General features: G+C 45.0%; 1 protein-coding gene across 8 annotated transcripts in view; it reads right to left on the bottom strand.

Moving 5' to 3' along the window:
• The window catches only part of METTL14 (methyltransferase 14, N6-adenosine-methyltransferase non-catalytic subunit), an 81,109-nt gene that overhangs the window by 8,193 nt on the left and 46,719 nt on the right, over window positions 1-26,197 (bottom strand). For 3 of the 8 annotated variants that reach the window (XM_064416357.1, XM_064416358.1, XM_064416359.1), the window contains 11 exons: window positions 24,224-24,735; window positions 24,031-24,119; window positions 23,208-23,295; window positions 19,018-19,098; window positions 18,563-18,650; window positions 16,139-16,229; window positions 14,501-14,642; window positions 13,118-13,210; window positions 12,305-12,421; window positions 9,929-10,139; window positions 6,493-9,096 (listed from right to left, as the gene is read on the bottom strand). In XM_064416357.1, coding sequence (XP_064272427.1) covers window positions 8,783-9,096; window positions 9,929-10,139; window positions 12,305-12,421; window positions 13,118-13,210; window positions 14,501-14,642; window positions 16,139-16,229; window positions 18,563-18,650; window positions 19,018-19,098; window positions 23,208-23,295; window positions 24,031-24,119; window positions 24,224-24,289 — 1,380 coding nt within the window. In that variant the 5' untranslated portion in view covers window positions 24,290-24,735 and the 3' untranslated portion in view covers window positions 6,493-8,782. Of the gene's footprint in view, window positions 1-6,492; window positions 9,097-9,928; window positions 10,140-12,304; window positions 12,422-13,117; window positions 13,211-14,500; window positions 14,643-16,138; window positions 16,230-18,562; window positions 18,651-19,017; window positions 19,099-23,207; window positions 23,296-24,030; window positions 24,120-24,223; window positions 24,736-26,197 lie in introns of those variants that run through there. The other 5 variants (XM_064416360.1, XM_064416362.1, XM_064416361.1 and 2 more) reach the window with 3 other exon arrangements.

Raw genomic sequence — 26,197 nt, 5'->3', positions numbered from 1 at the left:
TAACTCCCACTTGTTTGTTTCTAAGAGTTTCTGGTTTTAATATTACTGGGCAGAAAAACTCACTGGGAATCCTGAGTTCCTGCTGGTGGTCAGGATTTTGTAATGCAATTTGTAATGTGTTTGTGGGTACCACATGTAAGGAACTGGAAATGGTAATGTTGTTTTACTTCATTATTGAGCTCCTTTTGCAGTGACACTCCTACAGTTATTTGTGCATAATTTGAGATCCTTTAATTTCTGAGCTGTGTTTGCTCACTGTTTAAGCAGAATTTATGCCATCCCACCAAAACCTGCTTGGGTCCAGAAAACAAATCAAGACAGATTATTTGATTCCTGGGAAAGCACAAAACAACTGGGGCTGGCTTTGCTGCACTCAGTGACATTCCCCCTGCTGCCTGAAGGGAATGACAAGAAAATTCCACATGAAATTATACCAGTGTTAGAGTATTTTAGAAAATATATTTATTGTGAGAGAAAATAAGTATGTAAATAAGCTCAAGTTACTAAAGTATAGGTAACTTATTTTTCACCTACTTAAATATTGGAAGGGACTGACAGGAATGGCAAGGAATTACACAGAAATGGTGGGATGTGTCTGGAGTGTCACCAGAGATCCTGTCATTGCCTTTGGGTGGTGGCACTGCAGCAGTGGAACGGGATACAGGCTAGAGAGGCTAGAAAAGGATCACAGCCTGGAAGGTCTGCAAGGAATTCTGCAGGTGTAGGTGGCATGGTGCAGGGTGGGGCAGAAACTCAGAAAAGGCTTTGAAGAGATGTGACAGTCAATGTTTATTCTGAAATAGCTTGTTAGTAATTTTTTCATGTTTTCTGGAAGAGGATTTGGATCCAGGCTATGTAAGCTGGAAAATGAGGAGGAGAAATTGTGGCGAAAAGTGAAAAAGCAAGGAATTTGTGAGAAAGACAAAGATTGTGGCATGTTTCAGTTTTTTGTTTGTTTTGTTTATGAGGAAGGGCTGATTGGCTTTTGGAGAGAAACTGTGAAGCCCAGCCAGGGTGTGCTTTGTGGCCTGTGAGCTGAACACACAGAAACATTAACAGCACCCTGCATCACCCTGGGGATTTGTCAGGTATGTGGCATTTTTGACACTGTGTTCCTGGTCTGAAGGCCAAAAAGAAGCTCGGAGAGGTATTGAGGCAGCTGGTCCTTGTTCACCTGGAGATGGAAAACTCTGCTGGGATGTGTGCACATCCTTCATCGAGAGATGATGAAAATCTAGCCAGATTTCTGATGCTTGCAGTAACTTTTGGGATTTGCCCACATTTTTTCTTGTTCTTTGTATGTCATGGTTCCAGTGTGTTTCAGGTATCAGCACTAAGTGTGGTGCAGTGATATTTCCCCCTCACCACTCCATGTGGACATTTCAGGGGCAGGAACACATATTTTGTCAGGCAATTTGAATTTTGATGAGAATTTGAGAAATGTACAGATAATCCAAAAGTCATTCCTTGTAGTAAACTTGTGTTCAGAAGACATCCTGTGTTTTAAAAATCTATTGAAGCTGAAGGATTATGCTCAAGTTAGCATTAGAGCAAGAGCTGTAGTAGGAACTAAAATCTTAACTAATAAAATATTTATAGCTAAATTCACATCTAATACATTTCCCTTTGTAGGGAGGTGAGGGAAAGGATATTTGTGAGGTGAAAGATTTCTTGGGCCGTATTTTTCTGTAAGTCAAGATGAAATCAAAATACTTGGTCTGGACACACCAAATCTGCTATTGTGAGTACAGATGCTTTTGATAGGCGTGCTGGTTTTGGCTGGAGAGAGTTCACTTTGTTCACAGCAGCTGGCACAGGGCTGTGGGTTAGATCTGTGCTGATAATTCAGTGACTTGGTCACTGCTGAGCAGCACACTCACTTTCACTTTTCTCATTCTTTCCCCCATCCCACTGAGGGGGAATGAAGGAGGGGCTGTGTGAGCCTTAGCTGCTGGCTGGGGTTAAACCAGGATGTGTTTAAGGTCTGTCTCTTTCTGTACTTCCAAGAGATTGATTTGTTTATTTGGTGCAGTGCTATGATTTCTGAAGAACTCTCTGGCCTTTCCTTGCCCGACCCCAGCTGCAGCAGGACCTCAATGCCCTGTGCGTCCCACACAGTGCTCTGGCACAGCCCTTTTCCCTCTGTTCAAAGTCCCTCCTGAGCCTCCAGGCTCCTTCAGCAGAAGGAAGCTCCAGGGCCTCCTCCTTCCTTCCCAGCCTCTCAGTGGATCCAGTGGAGCCTTGAGCATGGGACAGAGAGCAGAGCTGTGCCATGGAAATCCTGGTGGAAATTCCATGTGCGGTTTGGAGGCACATGCAATTATCAGCATGATGGTAAATGAAGAATAATAATGCCAATCTCTGTAGCACAAAAGCACAAGGAGCAAAAGGTGCCCGGTGTTCTCCTCAGCCTCATTTCTGCTTCCTTTTGATAACTGCTGGTGCCACTCTCATCACTGGATCCAGCTCCATTTATCCATTTCACACCACTGGGCTGTGGATGACGGCGGCTGCAGAGCTCAAAGCTGCCTCTGTTGGCTGTGGTTTGTCTCAGCGTTACTGAGGGATGTGTTTTCAGAGGCTGAGCTGGGCTAGCAGGGTCACTGAGTGGCATTTAGCAACAGGGAAAAGGACTTTTTTTTTTTTTCTGGTAAATACTGAGGAGCTGCTCAGCACACAGGAGCACGCAGGCTGCTGTGGGAGGGATCCTTGCTGTGCTGTCTGTGCTTTGCAAACCAACCTCCCACTCAGATCAGCAGCTTGGCTCACGTCATCAATGGCCCCAGGAATATTCACCACTCCGGGCAGGGTTATTGCTCAGCAGGGCACGGCTGGGCTCGGTGAGGTGGGGATGCTGTAAAAGGGGCCCATTAAACACCACCCTGCCTGGGCTCCTCAGCCTGCCCACATCCACTGCACCCTGCAGGGGACACTGCAGGGAGCACCTGCAGCAGCACCGGCATCAGCTGTGCTCACCTGGGTCCCAGAGAGAATCCTAATGGATGGGGCATCAGCGAGTGGGGTTTGCTCCTCTTGGAGCACCAGGCTTTGCTTTTCTTCCCTTTCAATTCACTTTGCTTATTGGTCTCCCCATTTTTGGGTTTGTGTTGGGCAGTGCCAGCCTGTTTGTGCACCTGTACTTCATCTTCCTCTGGACTCCGGGCCGAGGGTCCCCCAGGACCCCCTGGTGATGAGGGGGCCCATCCCAAACCCCCCGAGCAGGGCCCGCCCTGGCCCCGGGCGGTGCGGGCACAGCCGCAGCCGCACTGCGGGCGGCGCTGGCAGCTGCCGGGGGGACCCGCACAGCGGGCCCGGCCCTGGGCAACCGAGAGAGGGGCGCCGGCTCCGGCCCTCGGGGCTTTATTATCCGGCACCCCGAGAGACAGCGAGGGGGAAAGGGCACGGAGGGACAGAGACAAGAGGGAGGCAGAGGGCAGCGAGAGCGGAGGGCAGCAGGGGCAGAGAAGGTGGAAGGAGAAAGAGGAAGAGCAGCGGGGGCGGCGTTCGCAGGGGAGCGGGCAGGGAGGTGCAGCTGGGAAGGGGACAGGGGGAATGGGGGCGGTCGGGGTGCGTAGGACGGGGCAGGGAGAGGAGGGAAGGGGGGGTTCAGGAGGGGAGAGGGAGCGGGGTAAGGAGCAGGAGGAAGGAGGGGTAGAGTGGAGGGTCGGGGTGTGCGGGGAGAGGACGGGAGGAGCAGTGAAGGGAGGGAAGGAGAGATTCAGGAGGGGAGAGGGAGCCGGCTAAGGCGGGGGAGGAAGAAGGGGTAGAGTGGGAGGTCAGGATGTGCAGGACAGGACGGCAGGGGTGTTGAGGAGCGAACAGGGAGCGGGATGAGGGTTAGGAGGGCGAGAAAAGAGGGATAAGAGGGGGAGACCTCACCTGGGCCCCGCCGGGAGCCCGGACTGGCCGCTGCCGGCCCCACCGCGCACTGAGGGAGCAAATGGCGGGTGGGACGACTCCCGGGGTCTAAATGGCCTCGGGCCCGCCCCATCCCGAGCACCTGCCCGGCCCTGGCCCGCCCCTGGACAATTCCCGCCCCGCCCTTGGCCCGTCCCTGCCCCGCCCTTGCCTCCTCCCTTGTCTCATCCCGCCCCTGTCCCGCTGTCCTTCGGGCCCTCGCTCTGCGCTGTTCGAGCCCGGCCCGCGGGGCCGCTGTCGGCGGGGAGCGCTCCGAGCCCGGGGCGCTGCGGCGGGGCCGGGCCGGGAGCCGGAGATTCGCGCCCGGTGCTGCCGGTGTCGCTGCGGTCCCGGGCGCTGCCGCCGCTTCCCGCGGGCGGGGCGCGGGTCCGGACCGGAGGACCGAGACCGGACTGGGGTTGGGATCGGCACCGGGAGCGCCACGTGCAGCAGGAGCTGCTCCGGGCGGGCGCTGGAGCCGAGTCCGGCGCTGCCGCTGCCGCTCCGGCCGCGGGGAGCCGGGGCTCTGCCGGTGCCGGGGCAGCCCCGGGCTGCCGCACCGAGCCCGAGGCGCGGGGCTGGGCTCTGCCCGTGGCCCCAAACGCGGGGTTCGGGCTCGGCTCTGAGCCCTGACCCCGGCCCGGGCCGAGCCCCGAACCGCGGCACCGGGGCTGCCGCCAGCCCCAGGCAGGTCCGGGGCGCTGGTTCCGAGCTCTCCGCGGGGCCGGGTGAGCCCGGGGCTGCGGCTGCCGCTGGCCAAATGAGCCCGGTTCGCACACAGAGCACGGCATCTGGGCCTGACTGAAGCCCTGCAAACGCAGCCCTCAGCCTCTCTTGGTGACGCCCAAGAACCGATCGAGTGAGTCTGGCTCTGAGCTCCCAAAATACAGCCCAGCGTCTCCGTGAGCCCAAAGCTGCAGGGCTCGGTGTCTGTCCCGAGCCCCCAAAGGCAGCGCTGTGCCAGCAGCGGTTCGCTCACTTCCCACCCTTGCAGCGGGAGTGGGAGGGGAATCAGAAACAAGACCCAGGGCAGGCAGTGAGATCACAACAGATTATTAATGGAAACCAAGAAATATAGAACAATGGAACATTAATGGCAGTATATGGTAGCAATGGGGTAGCAACAGGGGTAATAACCATTATGAAGAGATTATAAAACAAATTTTGTTAATATATACACACTTCTGAAATTTTATTAAAAGCAATTTCCGATGCATATCAGGATAAAGAGGTATTTGGGAAATCTTTTGTTGTCCAGCAGAAGACTTCATCGAAGGAACTGAATTGTCCTTGGTGATCAAAAGTAACTGTTCTTGAAATACCAGGGTTGAAATTTCAGCTCTTTAAAAAGTCAGTTGCTGCCTTCAGGTGTGTTTCTGCCATAGCAGAGAGACTTCTGTTTTGCCAGAATGCCACAGCTTATTTTGAAAGGTGGAAGATTTTGTGAACGTGGTGATTTCCAATTTGTGTCTGCATCTTGGCAGTGTAGATTTCAATGTGGAACCTGCTACAGGGGTAGAATTGTCACCCATTTATAAAAATGGAATGCCAGTGTGCCTGAACTGAATTTTTCCGTTTCCTTTAAATTCTTCCATTCTGCCAACTGCGGAAGCACCGGGGAAGCTGAAAAACAGAGATGACAAAAAGCTGCTTAATACAGATAAGGAAAAGGTATTTTCTGCTCTGAGCAAAGAGGGGACTGCTGTTACACTGCATTTCTCTTAACAGGGCATTGATCTTTATTAATTTACTTTTATACAGCATGGACTGCAAGGAAGTTGTGTCAAAAGGTGTTGCTGCTGGACCCTGACTTGTGCCTTCATTTTGTACTTACATGACATTATTATATAGCTAATGCTGTGGTATTCCTTATGACCTCTCTATTCAAGAGCAGTTCTCTATTGCTAAACCTCACTGCCCCCTCTAGGGACTGTGATAATTTTAACAACTTATTCTGTAATGTCTGATAGATGTCCCTGTGAGCCACAGCTCTGCTGGTGCTACAGCTGCCAGCAGCACTGCCAGGCTGCCCTGACTGCAGGAGTCATCTGCCTTCTGTGCCCAGAGAAGGTGGCTCTTCCTGACAGCAGCTTTTTGTTTTCAAAACTGCTTGAGAGCCAGCCTGCACAGCACAGCAGCACTGCAGCCAGCTCCTTGCAAGCACCACTGCCAGAGAGTGCATGGAATTCTGCAGCTGATGGCTGATTTACACGCCGTGATCTACACCTGACCGGGCTCTTAAATTCCCTGTGAAGCCAAATGCTGACACATCCTGAGTACCTTGTCAGTGCAGGTGTTGAGTCCTCCACTGAATTCACAGGGTGTAAAACAATCCAAGGGCTCTAAGCCTGCTCCAGGATGGAAAGACATGCCAAGGTCTAGACAGGCAGCACAAATCAGACTGGAGACATTATGCATTTAATGCAAGTGGAAAGGAAGAAACTCATCAGGCTTTTTATCTTCCAGGAGAGCATGCTCAAGTCTTCATTTACCTGTGGCAAATGAAATCCTCATCAGCTCAGTGATTCTGAGCCTTATCCTTCCCTTGCTCTGGAAGTGTTACAAGTGAGAAATTACTGACAACTACTAATGGGATTAAAAGCTTTTCATCTCTAGTCACCATTTCTGTATGGTCCAAATCCCAGTGACTGAGAAAATGACCCAATCTTCTTCCTGTGTAACGAGGTGTGTGGGACTGTGTCTCTCTCCAGTACTTCCTAAGTCTCATGCCCATCCCCAGAGGGACAGGGACCAGGATTTGGGAGTGTGCAGCCCTACTGCCTTACCTGTACAGCCTTTGTCAGTCTGTCACTGCTGAAATTCCACCTTCAGATGAGCAGGGGCAGTGTTGTTCTTTATGGAGGACAAGTGCAGAGGCCAAGTTCCTTGTCCATTAACCTCAATTAAAACATTCCATCAGCTGCTCATTAACAACATGGACATCAGACTTTGCTGGCAAAGGTGGCCCATCCAGACAGCTCTAATCTAACACTTGCTGCAGAACTATTCATTTTTTTCCTTGCAGTTATTGAGCTATTTCTGCTTTGATGGGAAGGACCAAGAAACCTCCATCACCTGCCACTACCTTCCTCAGTCAGTGAAGTCTTGAGCAGCACCACAAACTAAAACAGAAGCACTTCAGATCCAGTAGTTTTTGGCCCTCCTGTTCCCTTTAGCCTAAGTGTATGCTAAGAGCAGCTCACTCACTGAACTATCAGTATTGGGCATGTAATTCAAAGGGGCAAATGGAAATGAACCTTTTCTACTCATTGAAAAACAAGAAAGTATTTTTCCCTGCTACAAAAGCAGTGGTCCTAAGTGTCTTTACTTTTCGAATAACAACATAATTAGGGCCAAAATCCCTGCTAGGGCATTTACCTTCTCTCAGCTGTAGCAGACTTCACCAATGACCAGATAAACACCAACTTTAAAACTCCCCTTCCCAAATCCAGTCACTCTGCAGATGTGCACATATGACAGAGGAAGAAACAAGCTGTAAACAACAGGCAGTTTCCATTGGCACTATGGCAATCCCATGCTGAACATGACCAAAGCCAGGGAGTTCCCCAGCCCATCAAAATCTTCAAAATCAAAAGAACAGTTCCTGTCTACAACAGCACAGAGGAAACCACTTAGCAATTCCAACACCTCAAAACACACACACAAAATATTAAGGAAAATATTTAAACATCAGCTTTGATAAACATGTTTAATAATCCACTACTTTACAGGACAGTTATTTAAAAGCTGGGCTTCAGGAGAAACATTCAGACTTAAACGCCAGTTTTCCAAACCCCACACCTAAGACCTTGAGACATCAAAAGCCACGTTTGTTCAGCCTACCAAGAACTGCACAAGAAGCTCAGAGCTGTGGTTTTGCTAAAAATGGACACGGTACGTAGGGAAGGGGGTCACTTTCTATCCACACTGCACTGCATCAGCAACAGCCATTCTCAGATGTGTGCAACACCCGCAGGCAAAGGCAGCACTCCGTTCTGTCCCTGTTCCCTGTTTCAGGGATCACACACTCAAACCAGCTCCCGGGTGCAATCCTCCCTCCAGCAAGGGCTCTGGGACTGCTCTGCAGTGACGCTGCTCTTCCCTCCCAAGGAACAAGGTGTTACAGACACACACCCAAGGAGCAGCCCAGACCTGTGCACAACTTCTGGGCTGCACATAAATGCACAACTCGGTGCTGTCCACGAACACACAGCTGCACAGAATTACCACTCTCCCCACTACTGACACGGCAGGTGAGTGCATATACACCACAAATTAAAAATTAACCTTTTCCTATTCCCAGGAATAATTTTTAAAGTTTAAACCAAATAAGGAAAAATAGAATTCTATTTATTTCATTTGCTCCTTGGTTTCAGGTTAACAAGGTTAACAAAAACCTTGGTTTCAAAGAAGTTAAAATAGGTGTCAATATAGACACAGCACTTTTTCTTCCATAGGACAGCAAGTCCGCTGTGGCCATGCAGTTCAGAGCTGCATTTCATACCTGCTCCATTGTATTAATGCAAATCAGTCCAAACCCAAACCTCCAACAATGGAGATGGAATCCATGTTTTGGAGAAAATGAAGTTGCAAAAGAAGTCTCCACCTTGCAGGGTTCCTAAGAGGAGAGCAAGGGGTCATTTCCATCCTAGCCGTGGTGTGAAGGGCTGGTGCTCTCTGCTCTGAGCTCAGTGCTGCCCGTGCAGGACATGGCCAGGTGAGGGCTGTGCCAGACTGCAAGGCCGACTGTTTGGAATGGCGTGCACCAAAAACAATTGTAAAAGTCATCTAGCTTGAGTCCCCAGAGGAATTCACTGTAGGAAAAACAAGACTACGGGAAAGATTCCCAGACAAGGCAGAGGCAGAGGAAGCAGCCATCACCTCTTCATCGGGTGGGGAAGCCCCCTCGATGGGTCCCTCCACGGCCCCCTCTGAATCCGCCCCGCTCACCGCGGAAGTTGGTTCTGTTCCTCTCCCTGCCCCTTTCTCCCCGTCCTGCCGAAGTCCCTCCTCTTCCTCCTCCCCTGGGAGCACCCCCACCCCGGTCGGACTTGGACTTGGGGGGCGGGGACTTGGGCCGCAGCCTCTCGATCTCCTCGGTGCAGCCGGTCAGGTGGGAATTGGGAGCCGTGAAATACGAGGAATACGTTTCCGCGTTGAAGTTGCTGTTTGTGAGGGTGGGTCCCACCGTCAGCCAACCTGGGGAACAAAACCACAGTCAGCAGAAGCAACCACAAACTTCAGGCTTCAAGGCCACAGTGAAACTTCTCCCAGTAAATGAACAATCAAGTGACAGGGAGAAACACTCACCTACGCATCAGCAGCACTGAACAGAATCAAAGTCACATCTAGAGCTGCTGCAGAGTTGAGATTTCAGTTGTGTATTTCTAAGGGCTTGTTTTCCTTTTTTTAAATTTTTTTATTACACACGGCTGTGGCAACATCCACACTGTGCTTTCACAAACCCCTACCCCTTCTTCTTACTTGTCCTTACACCACAACAGTGTTTTTAAAAAATACTCAAGTACCTGACTGTGAGACGCTGACAGACAGAATCCCCTGGTAGCTGCACTGAAGGAATACCTGAACAATGTGTCCTGATCCATGTATTTCTTGCATTTTGCATCATGCCAGATGCAGCACCCACTGCAAGATACTGCGACTTCAGACACAGGCAAGCACACTAAGCTCACAGGGGTTGAAAACCAGTTGGAAAAAGAAATCACTTTTCTGAGAAGCGTAAACATATGGGAGAAAAGGAATCTCAACTGGATTTTGTTATGCTCACTGATGAATTAAACACATGGATAGGCAAAAATATTGGTTAACAAAAACCTCTCTTCTGGAAAAATTACAGAAATGAGAGTTCTCATAAACTTTATAAACAACAGTTCTGTGACTGACAGATCTTCACATACACAAAAAACTATTCCCTTCAGATCTGCTATCTGACCTGTGACATACATCTGGAAACCTCTTTGGGACCCTGAAATGAATTTTACTGTTTGACCAAAAACAACATAGCAGTTACCTGGTCGAATTGTGCTGTCTCTCCCGAAAAGGTGAAGTCGCCGTCGCCCGAGGCAGAAATGCTCAATGATGTGAAAAATCTCCACAGGTTTCTCTATGTTGCCGATTTCAGGCTCCTCGGTGATGATGAGGTCGATGTCAACGTTGGCGTGGATGAAGTCTCCATCGGTGCTGCGGCGCACGGTGCCCTTGATGCCCATGAGGCAGTGCTCCTGCAGACACACAGAGCTCTCACGTGTCACACGTCCTGCTGTGCCAGGTGAGCACAAGGGACAGCAAGGACAGTTCTAAGCACATTCCACTCTTACAGGAGAGAAAAGTCTGAAACAAGAACTAGAGCAGAAAAGCTGGAGCCACCAAAGGAGCCAGCTGAGAACATAGCAGAGCAGTACTTCAAGCTGAAGCTTGATAAACTGCACTACGAGGTGGTAAAACTCAATTCAAGGCTGAAGTCAGCTACGTGGACTTCTTCAGTTACAGAACTTCAGGCAGGAAAGGCTGAGAAGTCTCCACAAGGCAAAAGAGAAAAACGTGATGGCAAGAGCAAGGAATGGTTATTAATTATGATTAATACCTGTCTTAGCATTCTGATCCTAACTTTATTCATATAATAACTTTAAAAGTTTTCAGTCTTGAAACAGGCAGTGGAAGTAATATGTACTTTTTCATCCTGTACCTCTGTTAATGAAGTGACCCTCAGAATTCCCCTCAGATTCCTTTCCAGAAGATATTTCTGCATAAACCCCACAACCAGTATCACACTCTCAGGCTCATCAGCATCAGAAGTGTTCTTGAGCTGTAACATGCATTGTTTTCCTTCCTTCTACAACACTGCAGACCAATTTAAGTGAGTGATATGTGGCACCCATGAATGAGGATTGTTCCAGGATGAAAAGAGGCTCCTACAGACTCATTTCAGAGCTCTGTTTCTGGGAATATCAATCTTGGATGAGCGACGTTCCCCCGGATCAAATGCTCTGACTCACTATGCACCACCAGATGGCTCAGGAAACAGTCACAGACAAGAGCACGTAATCATTCCTGAATTTTGGAAAGGGTTTGTAGAGCTAGTGGGTAAACATGAAAGGCACAACATCAGACCTGTCAAACCTATGCAGATGGTATTGCACTCATGCAACACGGGTTTGGACCTGGAATGTAGCGAAGTGAAAGGCAGAATACTGCAAAGCAAAGCACCCACCAAGCCAAGCCTCCTCAGTCTAGTCCTCAGGAGAACCATCACCAACCTTTTTCTTCCATAGCACACAGTATGTCACTCACAAATCCTGGGATTCTCTGACAGGTGGCACAGCACCCAGCATCCATGGAGATGCTTCAGCCAAACAGAACACAGCACGTGCTGCTCTAAGCACTGGCAAACACAGCTTGCAACAGTGTTTGTTTAGTCAGGGCAAACTCACTCAATTTTCAGTGTTTATCACAGTGACCTCAGCTCAACTCTCGCTCGATAAACACAGGAATTCCCCCATACCAGAAACTATTTTTCTGTGCTAAACAAAGACATATAGTTCCCTCAAATCCTCCTGTGTTAGTTTTAGCCTTAAACTAAAACACACAATAAACACACAATAGTTATAAATATTTATAACTAATACACCACACTTTCAAACAAACTTCAGATTAATGTAAACGCAAGTCAGAGAAAGATTCCAGATATCCTAAAGGAAAGTTTATACTCCTAACAATGGCCAATTTGAGACAGACTTGAGGATGTTTAATGCTAATGATGATGAATGAAAGAGGAAGGAGTCCTGAGGTTCACTGAAAACATGAAATGAATAAATGGTCACTCAGCTGTCTGTACTCAGTCCAACTTCCAGCTACACTCACATATACCCAAACTAATTATTTATGAGTCCCATTTACATTTCTCTAAGTTTCTGATCAACAGACATTTGAGTCACAAACCAGAACACTTTTTTTTCTCTGCACCTCCTTCAATACACATCCTCCACAAAGCATCATAAAAAAAAGTTTGGTTTAAAGCAAGCTGACCCATTCTGTCACCTGTGCTATACAATCACCTCCAGGAAGGCAGGTGATGCTCTGGTTCCCCCAGACTTGTCTCTGGTCCAAGCTCTGGGCGCACACCTTGTGTGCATTTAGAACCAATAGCCGATCTTCTATAGTTATTTCTTAATAGATTCAGCTAAAATCTACAGATTTAGAAGACTTCTTTTGACACTGACTTTAGTCAAACTCTATTGCTAAGTTTAGTTCCATAAAATGTACTTTGCAGAGCAGAACTTGGAAGTCCTCCTGCTGGCTTTCTCACAAGCCTGTCACCAACACTGGCTGTGTCATCAGCACAGAGAGACAGAATGGAAACAGAGGAGGAATGGAGCCAATCCTTTACCTTGGTTCTTTGGAAGACAGCCTTGGGGTCTAGAGTCTTGGTCTTGCCAGGGTTGTTCTTATTTGTTTTAATCCAGCAAATGTCCTCACATCTTCTGTAACCCCATTTGCGCAGGCACTAAATGTTATAAACAAAAAGGTTCACACTGCACAAAAACATCAAGTGACCCGAACTGAACACTCACTCAGGCCCTTGACTTCTCTTATTCAAGGACTGTCCAGCTACACAAACCTGTCTATGACCAAACCCAGTTATCTGGCCAACTTCAGACTGAAAAACAGCCAAAGCAAAGAGATCAGTAATCACAGGCTGCCCTTAAACAGTTGTCTGTGAATTGTTTTCATGGAAAGCACTGCTTGAACTAAATAAAGAATGTTTCAGCACTGCAAGAGCCAGTTGGGAATTCTTAGTGCAGCATCCCCAACACAAGTAGTGTTTCCCTGGCATGCAGAAAAATGACAATTAGATCTCAATTTATGAAACAGTAGGACCTTTCTCTTAGCATGAACATTTATGGCAGAAAACTACTGAGACTTCTGTTAAAAAATTGTAACTTGGCAACCTGCTCCTCTGTCAACACACATACATCCAAACCATGACCCCAAGGAATTATGCTTCCTCACACAGTCAATGGCTCAGCTGGACATTTACAGTATCTAAACAGTTAATGCCATTTGAAATCACATATCCTCTAACACAGTAACAAAACATCCCTCAGCAGTTAGGGCTGACAATTCTATACAGGGAAAAGTCAAAGATAAAAATAAACTCTTAAGCCTGTCCCTGATAAATTGAATTAAAACAACATCTTACCACTCGGCCGAGATCCAGACCCTCACCCGAGCCGCACCACAGAAACACAAATGACCTTGGGGCTGCAATTTCTTCAATTTCCAGTTTCATGATCTAGTGCAATAAAAGTATTTCTGAATTAAATACAAATCACCAGTTGCATCAGGAAGAATACTAAGTCTTGAGGCATTGTCACAGAAACCATCAAGAAGCACAGCTGGGGGCCACCCAAGGGAAGCAGGAACTAATTCCTTGTTTTGCTTGGCTTGTGTGCATGGCTTTTGCTTTCCCCATTAAACTGTCTTTGTCTCAACGTTTGAGTTTTCCAGCTTTTACCCTTCCAATTCTCTCCCTGGTCCCACTGGTGCAGGAGTGAGCGAGTGGCTGCCTGGGGCTGAGCTGAAACAATCACAAACAGAAACTCTACCTGTATAAGAAATTCTAGACTTAAAAGACCAGCACAACCCACATGGTCTCCTCCTCAAATCTCTGCTTTGTTTTATCATTCCACTGGCAGCAAAAATATTTAATACAGAAGCAACAGTACTCTGTTTCTTTTCCTCTCTGTAAGAACTTACATGAAGGTTGTGAAGACGTTCTAAAAATCTCAGCTTAATTCCTAGCACTAAATAGGAAAGACATTCTCTCCATTTTCACTTTCAGGAAAAGCAGCCAGAATTTATGAGAACAGTGGTTCAACAATGGCAGATGAGTAACATTCAAGATGAAATAACTTCGGATGCAAAGCATCTGTTAGTCATCACAAGTTGAAAGGATTCATCTCTAACTTGCTAACACATCTAATCAAGCTTCATTCAATGCTATTCCGAGGAAAAATAATGCAGTAGGAGCCATTCTAGGAGGATGTAACTCTGAACACTATGAAGATGAGTCCTGCCTCCCACACTCCAGTTTTTCTGTTAGGATGGAAATGTTTTTTTTTCCCCCTGGACAGCACTGCTAGGCACCATTTTTTGAATAAATACAAGAGAAAGACTTCCACAAGAGAGGTTTATCTATTTTGTTAAGTTTCTAGGGATTATTACTGACGTGACCATCAAAATTTCCTACCCAGTCAATAGTTGAAGAATGGAGGAATGTCAGTAAAGCAAACTAACCTGCACTTTTTACCAGGAGACCAGCATATTAAAAAGCATGCCTTAATAACCTCAGGAATTTCAAGAAACAAGGGAATCTTTTCAATGGACATTCAGTATTTCAACAGTCAAAAATCAAAGAGAAAGCCCAGTGAAGGTAAGGGCAGAGAGAAAACCCACTATTACTAGGTTCACATTTTCAGCCAGGCTCAGAGAGAACAAAAAGTTGTGTTTACTAAATTAAACCCTGAAACGACTTGCTTAAACAAATGTATGAAATGTTCTTCCCAGCAAAGCAGGTACTTACGTCATCCCAGGTCCAGCATTTTTCATTGGCAGTAATGCCAGTCTCTCGGTAATATTCTTCCAATGGTGGCTCCAGGAGAATCACATCAAATTTGGACTTCAGTTCCCTAATATCAAAGGCTTCCAAGTCTGCTTGCAAATACCTGTTTAGAAAGAAGATGCCAGACTGCATCAGACAAGGTGCAACAGTGGCCTGAGAACCACTCTCCACACAGCACTTCTGTGCAGCCAGTTAAGAGCAGGGTCTCCTGGGTGGGTTGTACATCTCAAATGCTCTAAATCCAGAGGAGATCCATTACACATCCGCACTTAATCGAGGCTGGATGCTATTGTATTGTGGTTTTTAAGTAGTCTTAATAAACAGCTTTTAGGTTTCTAACTTAGCAAGCAGGAAACACATGCCCATGTACAACAATACCTAGTGCAGACTCACTGCACTTTCTGTACACCCGTGGACTATAATAGGAGGAAACATAAACATTTAAGAAACAAACACTCACTGCCTAGCTAACTGGAAAAGTGGCATATTTTCAGAATTATTCCAAAGATTCTAAATACTGGAAACATGGTTACCTTTTATAGTATACATGTATTTCTGTATTCCTGCACCAAGCAAAATTCCCCACCCACCCCCATTGATTCTATGAAGTACATGCTCACACACTCATGACTCTCCCTCACGCCTGCACACCACTCACTGCTCTATCACTACCAAAAAATGACATTGCCCTCCCCTAAATTCCTTTAACTTTTGTAGAGGTGATCAATAGACCATCACTTTCCCCTTCCCAAAAAGTGTGTGGAAAAGACTCCATGTGTACTTGGTGTTGTCAGAAGGCAGCATTTGATTACTGGTTTTCCCCCTTTTGTACTTTATGACCAAAACACATGCATAGCTTAGAAGAGCAGGCTGAATTTGCAGTTTGCACTCAGTTGTTCAGACAGCTATTTAAGAGGGTTTTATGTGACTATCATTAAATAAGGTGGATTTTTGTGGTACAGATCAAGACTACTGCACATGACAAGCATAAGGTTAAGAGAGGTCTGAATCCCTGAAGTAACACGCTGCACTCTGAGGCTGTGTCTGACATTCAGCAAAAACAAGGACAAATGACTTTCAATCAGCCTAAACATTTTTGTCTTCAAATCCAAAATAACATGTGATTGATGGACTGAGATAATAGTTGAACACTATACAAAAACCAGCCGCTACAAGAAAAGCTAAGGTTATATTAAGAGGCAATTTTTTTAAAGCTCTTCTTGTTATCATAAACCACATGATAATAAGAAGAGCTTTAAACCAATGATAATGTGAGATTCACCACCACATGATATTCTCTTAGTTCCCAAATTAAAGCCTGCAGCCAGTTGACAATTTGGTCTTAAAAAAATCAAAGCTTTAGAAACGATAAATAATCACACACTGGAAATAAAATCTGGTTCATACATCGTATTAAACATCTAGATTAAATGAACAACACCAGAGTGATCTTATTCTTCTATGCCTCAATTGATTCATTTGTATACACAAACAGAAAGAGAAAATGTAAATTCTAAGCTGAAGATAGAGATTTGCAAAGCAGACAGCTAACTTCAAACAGGTCTGGAGAAGAAAGGCATTTTCCACAAGAACACTTACATGGGAGGAGTGTTAGATTTAGATATCAGCTCATCCTTCAATCTGATGAGCTCTCTAAGTTTTGGATATTCTTCAAACCTATCTGCTAAGCCTAAGAAGAAGAAAACATGAAGTTAACAACTACTTAACAGAGTAAATCTCTATCAATTAAGCATTGTCCAGTATTCTGAATAGATCCAAATGTTAATACTTAGCCTCATTTTAATCTTTGTTAGAACAGAGCAAACCCTTTAAAGCAGTTTTTCGTCCAGTACTTGACAAAAGCCTCCTGCCCTCACCCAGCTAATCAGGGCTGTTACTGATGCAGTGCCTGTGCTCTGATCTTCTCTAGAACACTACAGTGGATCAGGAATTCACTATTCCTGTTACCAGAAGGAAACAACCTCTCATTTAAACTGAAAGTGCCAGGATGATGAAAGAAGTTATTTTGGTTTTCCCCCATCCATAAATTCCTATTAAGATATAATTAACATTAATTCACAGCATAGTCTGTGTAATCTTTGACAACTGTTTCCAAATGGCACCTGGGGTGTGGTTGGTTCCCTGAGGCAACCCTCCCACTGAGATTTGGTGCTGTGGTGGCAGTCATGAAGATCTGAAGACATGTTCCTACATTTAGCTTTATGACGTCAATTTTCCAACCTTTCATGTACACAGAATGCAAAGGAGAGAACCCTCATTAGATCTTTTGAGGCAAATGTTGTAAAATGGAAAATATACTTTGAAGTGTATTTCATTCTCCCTTACAGACAATGGGTTTGCTATTCCCAGCAGCAGGTTCAGCATAAACCAACAAGGTGCCATTCTTGCTTCCCAAGCAGTATCACCTCAGCTTAAGTAGGAGTTATTTAAAAGGCTTCAGCTTCATGCTCATTTAAAAGTACAACTTGGAATGGTACTAATAAATTGTGGGGGAAAAACCTCACCCAGACCCACAAACCCTTCATCTCTCTCCTTATTTTAATTCAAACTTCTTAAGTCCCAATCCTAGGAATGCCATGATAAAAGTGAAGTTCTCAGTCCCTAACCTTTATTATCTCTTGCCACTCGTGCATGAGACACCCAAAAGTTATTTTCATCCTTTGCCTTACATATGTAACAGCTTAAAGCTCCTGCTGTGTTCTCCTGATTTCCACCACTGTGCTGCTTCCAGCCATTGTGAGGCCAATACCCCTGAGCAGCAGCAGCTCAGCAATAGATGCAAAACAATTTTCAATCAAAAACCCTCAGACTAACCCAACGCAGACCCCCAGGTCTCTCCCTCTTTTCCAACAGCAACATCCAAAAGATACAGCTGGGGTGTTCTCTTTGAACCACTTGCTCTTCTTTGGGCCACGTGCACTAACACGCAGCACCTCAGCAAAGTTGTGATCATGGTGCAGAAAATGTGTGCTCAGCAGGGTACAGCTCCACACAGCTCAGGCCCTGCTGCTGCGTTCATCTGCACACCAACACCTGCCCGTTTGTCCTGCCCCTTCCCCATCTGTGACACAGCAGAGAAGTCATGACACACAACAGGGCTGCTGTTTCTCCATATTCATTTCCAAGAAGAGTGCAGAACTGCCTCAAATACTTAACTGTGAAGGCCAAGGGCTTTTGAGATTGAAATGTAATTGAATCAAAACAGCCCATTTTTTTAGAAAAACATCCAGATGTATTTCACAGAACTATTCACAAAATATAGAGAAGAATAAACTAAAAGCCTCTGGAGGCAAATCAAACCGCTTTGGGCTGCCATTTAAAAACAGAACCCCCTTGCCTTGGCAATCTTACACTTGATAAAATACAGAAAACTGTTGCATGAAACTGCAGAGGGAGATGTTCTGCTCCTTTTAAAAACCAAATGCCAGAAGCCTATTCTGGGAAACAGGACCAAACTGTGCCTTAGTTTTAGCAAGTCTAAGTTCAGGCCCAGTGCAGCATCATTTCAGTAGTAACTTATGGCTGGATATATGTAAACTTGAAAAGCAACGTCCTCTACACCTGGGCATACTAACGAGCTGTCAGCAGTTACCTAATTTAGCTGAGAAACATTATCCATATTGCTTCCTGACTTAAGTGTCATTATTTGCCATACTTTACATGCTTAAGAGGCAATATAGCCCAGTACACAGCTGAACTGAAAACTTCCAGAGGTTTCAAGATCTCCTCATTAAACTCACCTACTTTCTGGAATCAAAATAGCTTAGGTTGAAAAAAAAAATCTTCCTGGTGAAATAGTTTCAAGTAAAACCAAGGGTAAGAACAGCCTTGGTAATTATGGCCTCCTAAGTAACTGAAAATAAAACCATTCATGCAGATGCCTACCCTGATATGTATGCACACTGATACAATAAAACCTACGAAGAGTAACAACAGGGGAAGAAAAAGAAGTGCTATTGAATCAAATGACTCATCTTCAAACAGCGCCTGGCTGTGACATACCAACATCTCTGATGAAGTTCTGGGGTCTGTGTCCTGTATCCACAAAGTGCTGGCAGTAATCGTTGTGTGGATTTAAGCTCTGAGTGCCCTGAAGAATAGGAAGAACAAGTGAGAGCAACAGGAGATTACTGGACATACACAGACACATTGTACGTGTTAGTCTGACAAATGAGAAAGGAGCAGATTATCTTTTCAACATGCCTTTATAATTTCCACTGATCAAGACCATCATTTTTCCAAACCAGGCCCACCATTCCTGCAGGCCATTGTGAGGTGCCTCAGAATAATGCAAACACCAGTTACAGTCAGATCTGTCACAGGCAACTTCTGTACCTGTGAGTTCCAAGCCACTACTTCAGCCTTTAAAGCTGTATTTCAGATCCCATCAGCTGCAGAAACAGTTTAAGACACCTAGGCCAGCTTTGACTACACTTCCAATTGCAAAAGCAGCTCACCTTGAGAAAGGTACTGGAATCTTTGTAAATCTCTTCTTCATAGGGCAGGTTTTCTTCATCCTGCTGCAGCTCTACTTCATCCTTGGAAATAAAGCAGGTATTACAAGTGTGCACACAAGATAAAGCTGTTTCTGTCCTTTCCTTAAGAAGCAGATCATAAGGAGAATTGGACTGTCTACGAACAGCAGATCCAGCTACACTGTTGGAGTGGGAAAAAGAAATTACCTGTTCCCCAAAAAGTCTGCACCTCTCTCACTAACAAGGACAGCATTACTGGGAAAGGCCTCTGAAAGAAGGAAAAAGTAAGAGCCCCTTCACTTGCAGCCCCTGACAGTGCTTTACAAGGTGTAGAACTTTACATTTTTGTCCCACAAAACTTTTATTCCTTGGACTGAAAGTATAGGTTTCATTGAGGTTCTTCTGCAGCAGAACTTCTGAGCATTTATATCCACAGTCACCTCTTATTTCCCAGCCTTAGCAAAGTCCACACTTTGAAGAAACAGCTCATGGTACAAGTCAGTATTTCATCTGGACTGTTCTTAAATGTAACTTTAACATTTCTCTTCTACAGCCCCAGAATTTACATTAAAACTATCTAGAGAGCCACCAACTGTTCATTCAACAGATTTCTGGGATTCAGAGATCTGTTACACTGACATACTTTGAATATCCAACACAGAACTCGGAGAGAACAGAAACTCAAGAGAGACTCACCTCAAATCACTTTCTGCCTTCCCCCTGATCCTGGATCAAGCCAGTATTATAGATTTATAGAACACAGAAGCAGAACTGAAGAACTAATAATTTGATAACATCTGCCCTATTGTTACAGCTGCATTTACTTCATGTCACATAAGCTGTCTGAATGCAGAATAAAAAATTAAGTGTTGTCCCTCCCAATTTTGATCCCTCTAAATGTTGAAATCTTCAGGTAAGCTTCTGTTATTTCCGAAGCGGAGCTTTCAACTGACTTCTGAAATGCCTGATGTGGCAAATAGGTCACAGCATCCCCTTTCCTATTCAGGTGATGAACTTAGAGATACACAGTCTTTTTGCTTGTCTGTTTAACCAGATCAAAGAAAAGATTACAATCAGAAACAGCAGGAGTGTTTGCAAGGAAAAGAAATGTACAGACAAGCAGCAGCAAGTGTTATTCAGGCAAAAAAAAAAAGCTGAAAGCTTGAGTTTTACTAAAAACTGCTTATGCCATCATAAATTACACCTGTTTCCCTCTTTCATCATTCTCTAAATCTTGCCCTTTTGCTGATAAGTTAGATACCTGAGTGATCCCAGTTCTCTTTATGCCTTTGTAAGTAGTTTAAAATGAGTCTTGTGGCTACAAACAAAAGCCCACACCACCAACTTTCAAAGGGAAAGGACACAGTCACAGCAGAGACAGAATGATACCAGCAGTAACACAAGATACTTGCACATGAATTATCTGTGTTTTCCAAAGCACCTGCTATAGGCAAACAGAAACTCCACAATATCCAAACATCACTTGTTTCAAATGACTGGAGATACAAGGAATCCATGATTCAACCAAGCAAGCTTTCTTCAGTCTCCACAACAATGGCACGGAAGCATCCCAAGCCCACAGGCCTCTGCTTGCACCAACAAAGCAGAACAGGACAGTCTCAAATTAGGCTGGCAGACAGCAAAACAGAACCACAAGTGGTTTTGCACTCCACACACCAGACACTCATACAGGCTCAAACAATGGAGTCAAATCACCTGGGGAAGGCCACAGGTGGAACAGCACCCACAGCTCCCAGAGCGTGCTGAAAAGCCTCACAGTGGCAGCAGACTCTACTCCCATGATATCTCACTTCCAAATACAGACCAGGGAGCTCAACTGACCCTGGGACAACTGTTACAATTCCACAAGAAAGGAGTATTTTAGGAGCTCTCCAAAAGCACAGCTGAACTTTCTGACTTTAAAATATCCATTATTCATTTTTCCAATAGTGCATCTCTTCCCTATAGTGCACCCACCTCCCAAGGCTGGCCAGGCAGAGCCAGGCTCCAACACCAGAGTCAAGCTGCCCAACTGGAGTCACTGCTGCCCTTTGTTCTCACATCAGCCTGAGCCTTATGAAGAATCACCACTACAAATTCACACTTATTCTACAGAAAAACCAAAACCAGACACACAGAAAGTTTAAAAAATCCACCAAAATTAAAATGCATTGCTTTTTTTTCCTTTTCTTGCATCAGATGTTCCTACACAGCTGAGAAAAGTAAAATACTTCACCTTTTATCTCATAAACTGCTCTCACACAGGTTTGAGGGTACATTCATTTCCACCAAATCTGAAGCCAGGGCACAAAACTTTTAAACCATTTCAGAAGATGTACCTGATCCCATCACATAGAACCCAACCCTGCAAGTCAGGGGTATAGACACAAGTCCCTTCACATCAGAAATGCCTCTGATTTTCCGAACAAAACTGGCAAACTTGCAAAACTTGTCCACAACACTTCTAGTTAAGTCTATCATTGCTTTTGTCTAAGTTGCATTAAACACAATACAATAGGGCTTGACACTTAAGGATCCAAATTTTTGTACGAGTTCGTATTACAAGACTAAATTTAAGCAGGCTCAGAGAACTCAGGAAAATAGAGATGGAATTTTACTGTTCTTATCTCCTTGCCAATAGGGAATTAGCAATGCCTGCAGGAAACAGCTGATAACTCCACAATAGATGTTCTACTCTGGGGTTTCAAGTTTCTTAAGTCTGTTCATCTGCTCGACTGAATTTTTATCTGAGCTACTCTTATTAAAATATTCTTCCATTTCAACAATATAAAAGAAGTCTGGCCACTTACAGCCCACCTCAGGGTAAGTCTTCTCCACAATGATTAAGAAAATCTTAATGATAAGATTCATGTACTTTGCCAACAAGTAACTTATCCACATATATTTTATAGGTAATTAAAATTTAGTTCTTTCACCATGTACTTGGCGAAGAAGTAAAATTAATTGATATTAACTGATTACTAATACAAGAATAAAAATACTGGTTCACAGCCTTCTAACTCATTGTGACCATTTCTTTACTAAACAGGATACACTTATCATGTTAAAAATAATGTCTGTCCCTTCACAGAGAGACATTCAAAATCAACCGTCAAAAACATCCTGTCATACATTAACTTTTTGGTTTAGTAAGATAAAAGGTAGACATTATTACAGGAAGATTTACAAACCTGAACACAAATGTAACATGATGAAGGCTTTGTATTTTAAAAAATTACTATTTTATCCAAGAGAATAGCAGACACCGAGCTATTTCATAAATACACTGACATTGATTTGATTTTACCACAGAAACAAGGTTATTAGGACATGGAAAAAAGTTAGGAGGACGTACACTGCAACCACATTCCCAAACCAAATCATAAAGACAGCTGTATCATAATCATGCCTTTATTTAAGCTCTTTCTATCTCGTATCTTGGCCAAAACATCACATGAGGAGAAAGCTGTCACATAGCTTTGGGATGAGCATTTGAAAAGTGAAGGGCATGAGAGTTTGACACTTCAATGACCATGGAGGCATGGAGGAATTTTGGTTTGTTTTTTTAGCCAAACTCCTCCTGGACATTTTGGACACTTAAAAGAACATCCTGAACCAAGACTCTTACTTCCAATTCCCTTAGGATCCCGTGTTTCTTCCACTCATCCAGAACTGCATCCCTTGGCACTGCACAGATGGGCCAGAAGACACTCTCAGCCTCCCTTGTCTCATCCCATGGCCTGTGCCTGCTGCTAGCTGCACAGCTTTTCTTTTGACACAATGAAATTCTGGTCGAGATTCTTTCTGTTTCCCCTACACAAACACATTTCACTGCCTCCTCCCACAGCCAGCCTCGGCTCAGCGCTGTTCCCTGTGGGCACTTCCTCCCAGGCCTGCCTCCTCCCAGGAGCAGCGCTCACTAAGCCTCCACACACTGAGGTGTGCTGAGTGTACAGTCCAGTGCACCCATGTCACACCTGAGGTGAACCACGCAGCATCTATGTCCTCTCTCTCACACTTCAGCAGTCCAAGGCATCAAGGGAGACGCCACTGTGGAACATACATATTAAAGGATGTATACACATCACATTTATTTTAACATGCACACAAATTTTCTAAGCACCTCAGGGACACAACACCAGAGAAAAGTAACTTTTTCCTCTTTTTCTTACCTTATATTCTTCAATCTCTTCCTCATCAGCTTCTCCCTCATCTGGATATTTACGTTTTGCATTTGGTGCAGAAGTATCATAAGCAGCCCTATGAAGAGCCAAAAATCCTCATAAGAAAGTTTCTGTCTCCAAAGAAAAGTGTTCAGGAATCTTTGATAAGATGCCTTGTCTGCACGTTACAAATTTGAAACTATTTCAAAACATCATACATGGAAAGCTATTCCTCTCTCAGTATATTTGAGTTCAGCACAACTTATTAAAAACAGAACTCTTTAAAAGACTAATTCCCTCGCCTTTCTCAATTGTCTGTTCTCAAAAGTACAGCTTATTTTAACCAATGCAGTATATCTAGAGAATTAAGCTCACTCCCTTCCGTTTCTCATTTTTCTGTTCTAAAAGGTACAGCTTGCTTTACCCCAAAGCAGTTTGCCTACAAAATTAAGCCTGTTCACACACAGAGAATGGATAAGCAGTAGATGCTCTGTCCTAGACATATCCGTAGTTTCACGAGAACTTTCAAGCTGAACTGCCCTGAACTGTGCTTAGGAAAAGCATGAAGGCTCTGGGACCCAAGCAGATGGCCCATTCTAAATTCAGATCTCAGTTTCTTATACAGTAGCTTTTTCACACCAGAAACAGAAGTCAGCCTGTATTTCCAATCTGCTCTTGGAAGGGAACAACTACACCCTACTCGTCTTAGTCGCGGCTCTGATTTGGCTAATTACTGAACTTCCTCTCACCGAGTGCAATCCCATGGCACGTGCCGGGCCTGTTCTCCTACCGAGCCCCCAGTTTTGCACAGCCACCGCCCTCCGATACCGACCTGCAGGTCTCCCTGGTTTCCGCGATCTCCCGCTGCTCATCCTTGCTGTTGAGCACGGCGCCGATGCTGTCCGCGTTCTCGGCTCCCAGCTGCACAGCGGGAACACAAAGTCACGGCGCGCCCGGCCCGGCCCAGCCCAGCCCCCGGCCCTGGCCCCGCGGTGCCCCGGTAGCTGCGCTGCCCCCGGCCGTACCTGCTGCGCCAGGAGCTGCCGGCGGAGCTTCTGCCGCTCGCGGATCTCCTGCAGGCGGCTGTTCATGGCCGCCGGCCCCGCGCTGCCGCCGCCGCCGTCACTTCCCGCCCGCGCGTCACTTCCGTGCCGAGCGATGCCCGCAGGGAAGGCCCGGTGCCGCCGCGCCGCCCGTGCCCGTGGGATGCTCGCGGTGTCGGGTTCGCGTTCACTCAGCCGCTGCAGTGCTCGCACCCGCCTCAGGCCGTGCCACAGCTATGACCACTTAAGCACCTGTCGGTTTTTCTAAAGTACATCCTTTATATCCAGTTCCAATAGCCAGCGTGGTTATTCGTAGGTTAACCTTCATGTTCTGCTTCATCTTCTGATCCTTTAGAAACTTCCGCTATGAGGGAAGAGAATCTTTGAAGCTCTTTTCATCTGACTTTCGGTACCTTTCCCGCTTCCTGCTGTCTCCCCTCTCCTCTGTACTATCTGTCTGGGAATGTATCTAATCCATATTTCCTGCCGACTTTCTGAGAAAGATTGAGAATGCAGTGAAGAATAAAGATGGAAATAAAGGCCTACAATAAATACCAGTCCCTACCGTCTCACAAAAGGAAACTTAACAAAAGAATAAAGAAACACTACAAATGATCCCACAGTTATAATTAATGCTGATGTTTGCTCTCCTGACACGGACCAGTTCCCGTAATTGCCAGCCCCAGCGATGTGGGCAGCAAGAGCTGAGAAGTGACACTCAGGTCCCTGCTACACACAGCACGCTGCTCCTCTGCCTGGTTTCTGAATGCTGGATAATGACACACTTTAGTGACACAAGATGTGTCACTATCCTTTTATTGAATGTGTAAATATTCTCCTTTTTTATATTGTGTACATGACACAATATGAATGTCACATGGTCACACTGAAAACTGAGAAATATGCATGAAGAGAAGGAAATTAAAGAAGTCCAGACTAATTAAAAAAAAAAAAAAAAAAACCAAAAAAACCCTAAACATTTGCAGCAACTCACATTTCTCAGTGATAAAATATCCTAGAAATATGAGGGAGTTTTTGAAATGTTAAAACCCTATAATGCCAAAAGTTGTTTTTTTGTTTTTTTTTTTTTAAATTTCCTTAGGGAATACATTACTAGTTATACTGTCCTATCCATGGAAATGTTATGGGGAAAGTCTTGTGCTACTGTACACTGCTCTGATATTGTTGCTGTAATGAATACAGTAGAAGTCTCTGCACAGTAACAAAATCACTTCCTCCTGGATGTGATCTGATGAGGTTTGTGGGAGCCTGCACTCCATTTTTAGAACTGGTTGCTAAGATGAGCTGGTCTTTACAAACATTAATGGCTATGAAGAAGTTCTGCTGTATACATGCACTCTTTCAAAACAAACAAGTTGTATTTTTGCAGAATGCTCCATGCCTTTCTGCTTCTCTGTGCATGTGCATCAGACAGAATTCTCCCTGGTCTAATGGTGACTAAAGAGTTTGTGGAATTGCCATCAACTCTGATCCATAATCCATTTTCCCTGCATATTTATGAAGCCAATAGTTTTTCCACATCTTATTTTTATTTAGCTGATTATCCCTGAGTACATTACCTTGCACTTCTCTTTAATGACAAGCATTCAGTCTTTTTAGTTATTTCTATTGTTGCGATAATTTTGAATTCAAATACTCCAGCCTACTTGTATCTACTTCCAGTGTCAGGTGGTTGTGCAGATATTCTCTGCCACTTTGTTTAACCATTTACAGCATTATAAAGTGTTTATAAAACAATAACAAATAATGACACAAATTCTCACCCATTTGGGAATTGTGTTACATTGACATATATTCAAGTCTAGACTACTCCATTTAGCAGAAAACTGCTACTTATTTTGTGTCAGCAGAAATGATTGTAAAGGTTACACAATTAGACACAAATGGCTTAATTTAGCACTGTTCTCTCATTTTAATTGTTCTTCACATCACAAA

Source organism: Passer domesticus, chromosome 4 (assembly GCF_036417665.1).
Source record: "Passer domesticus isolate bPasDom1 chromosome 4, bPasDom1.hap1, whole genome shotgun sequence".
NCBI classification, from domain to species: domain Eukaryota; kingdom Metazoa; phylum Chordata; class Aves; order Passeriformes; family Passeridae; genus Passer; species Passer domesticus.
The sequence above is the reverse complement of the archived record's forward strand: the minus strand, read 5'-3'. Positions and strand labels throughout refer to the sequence as shown.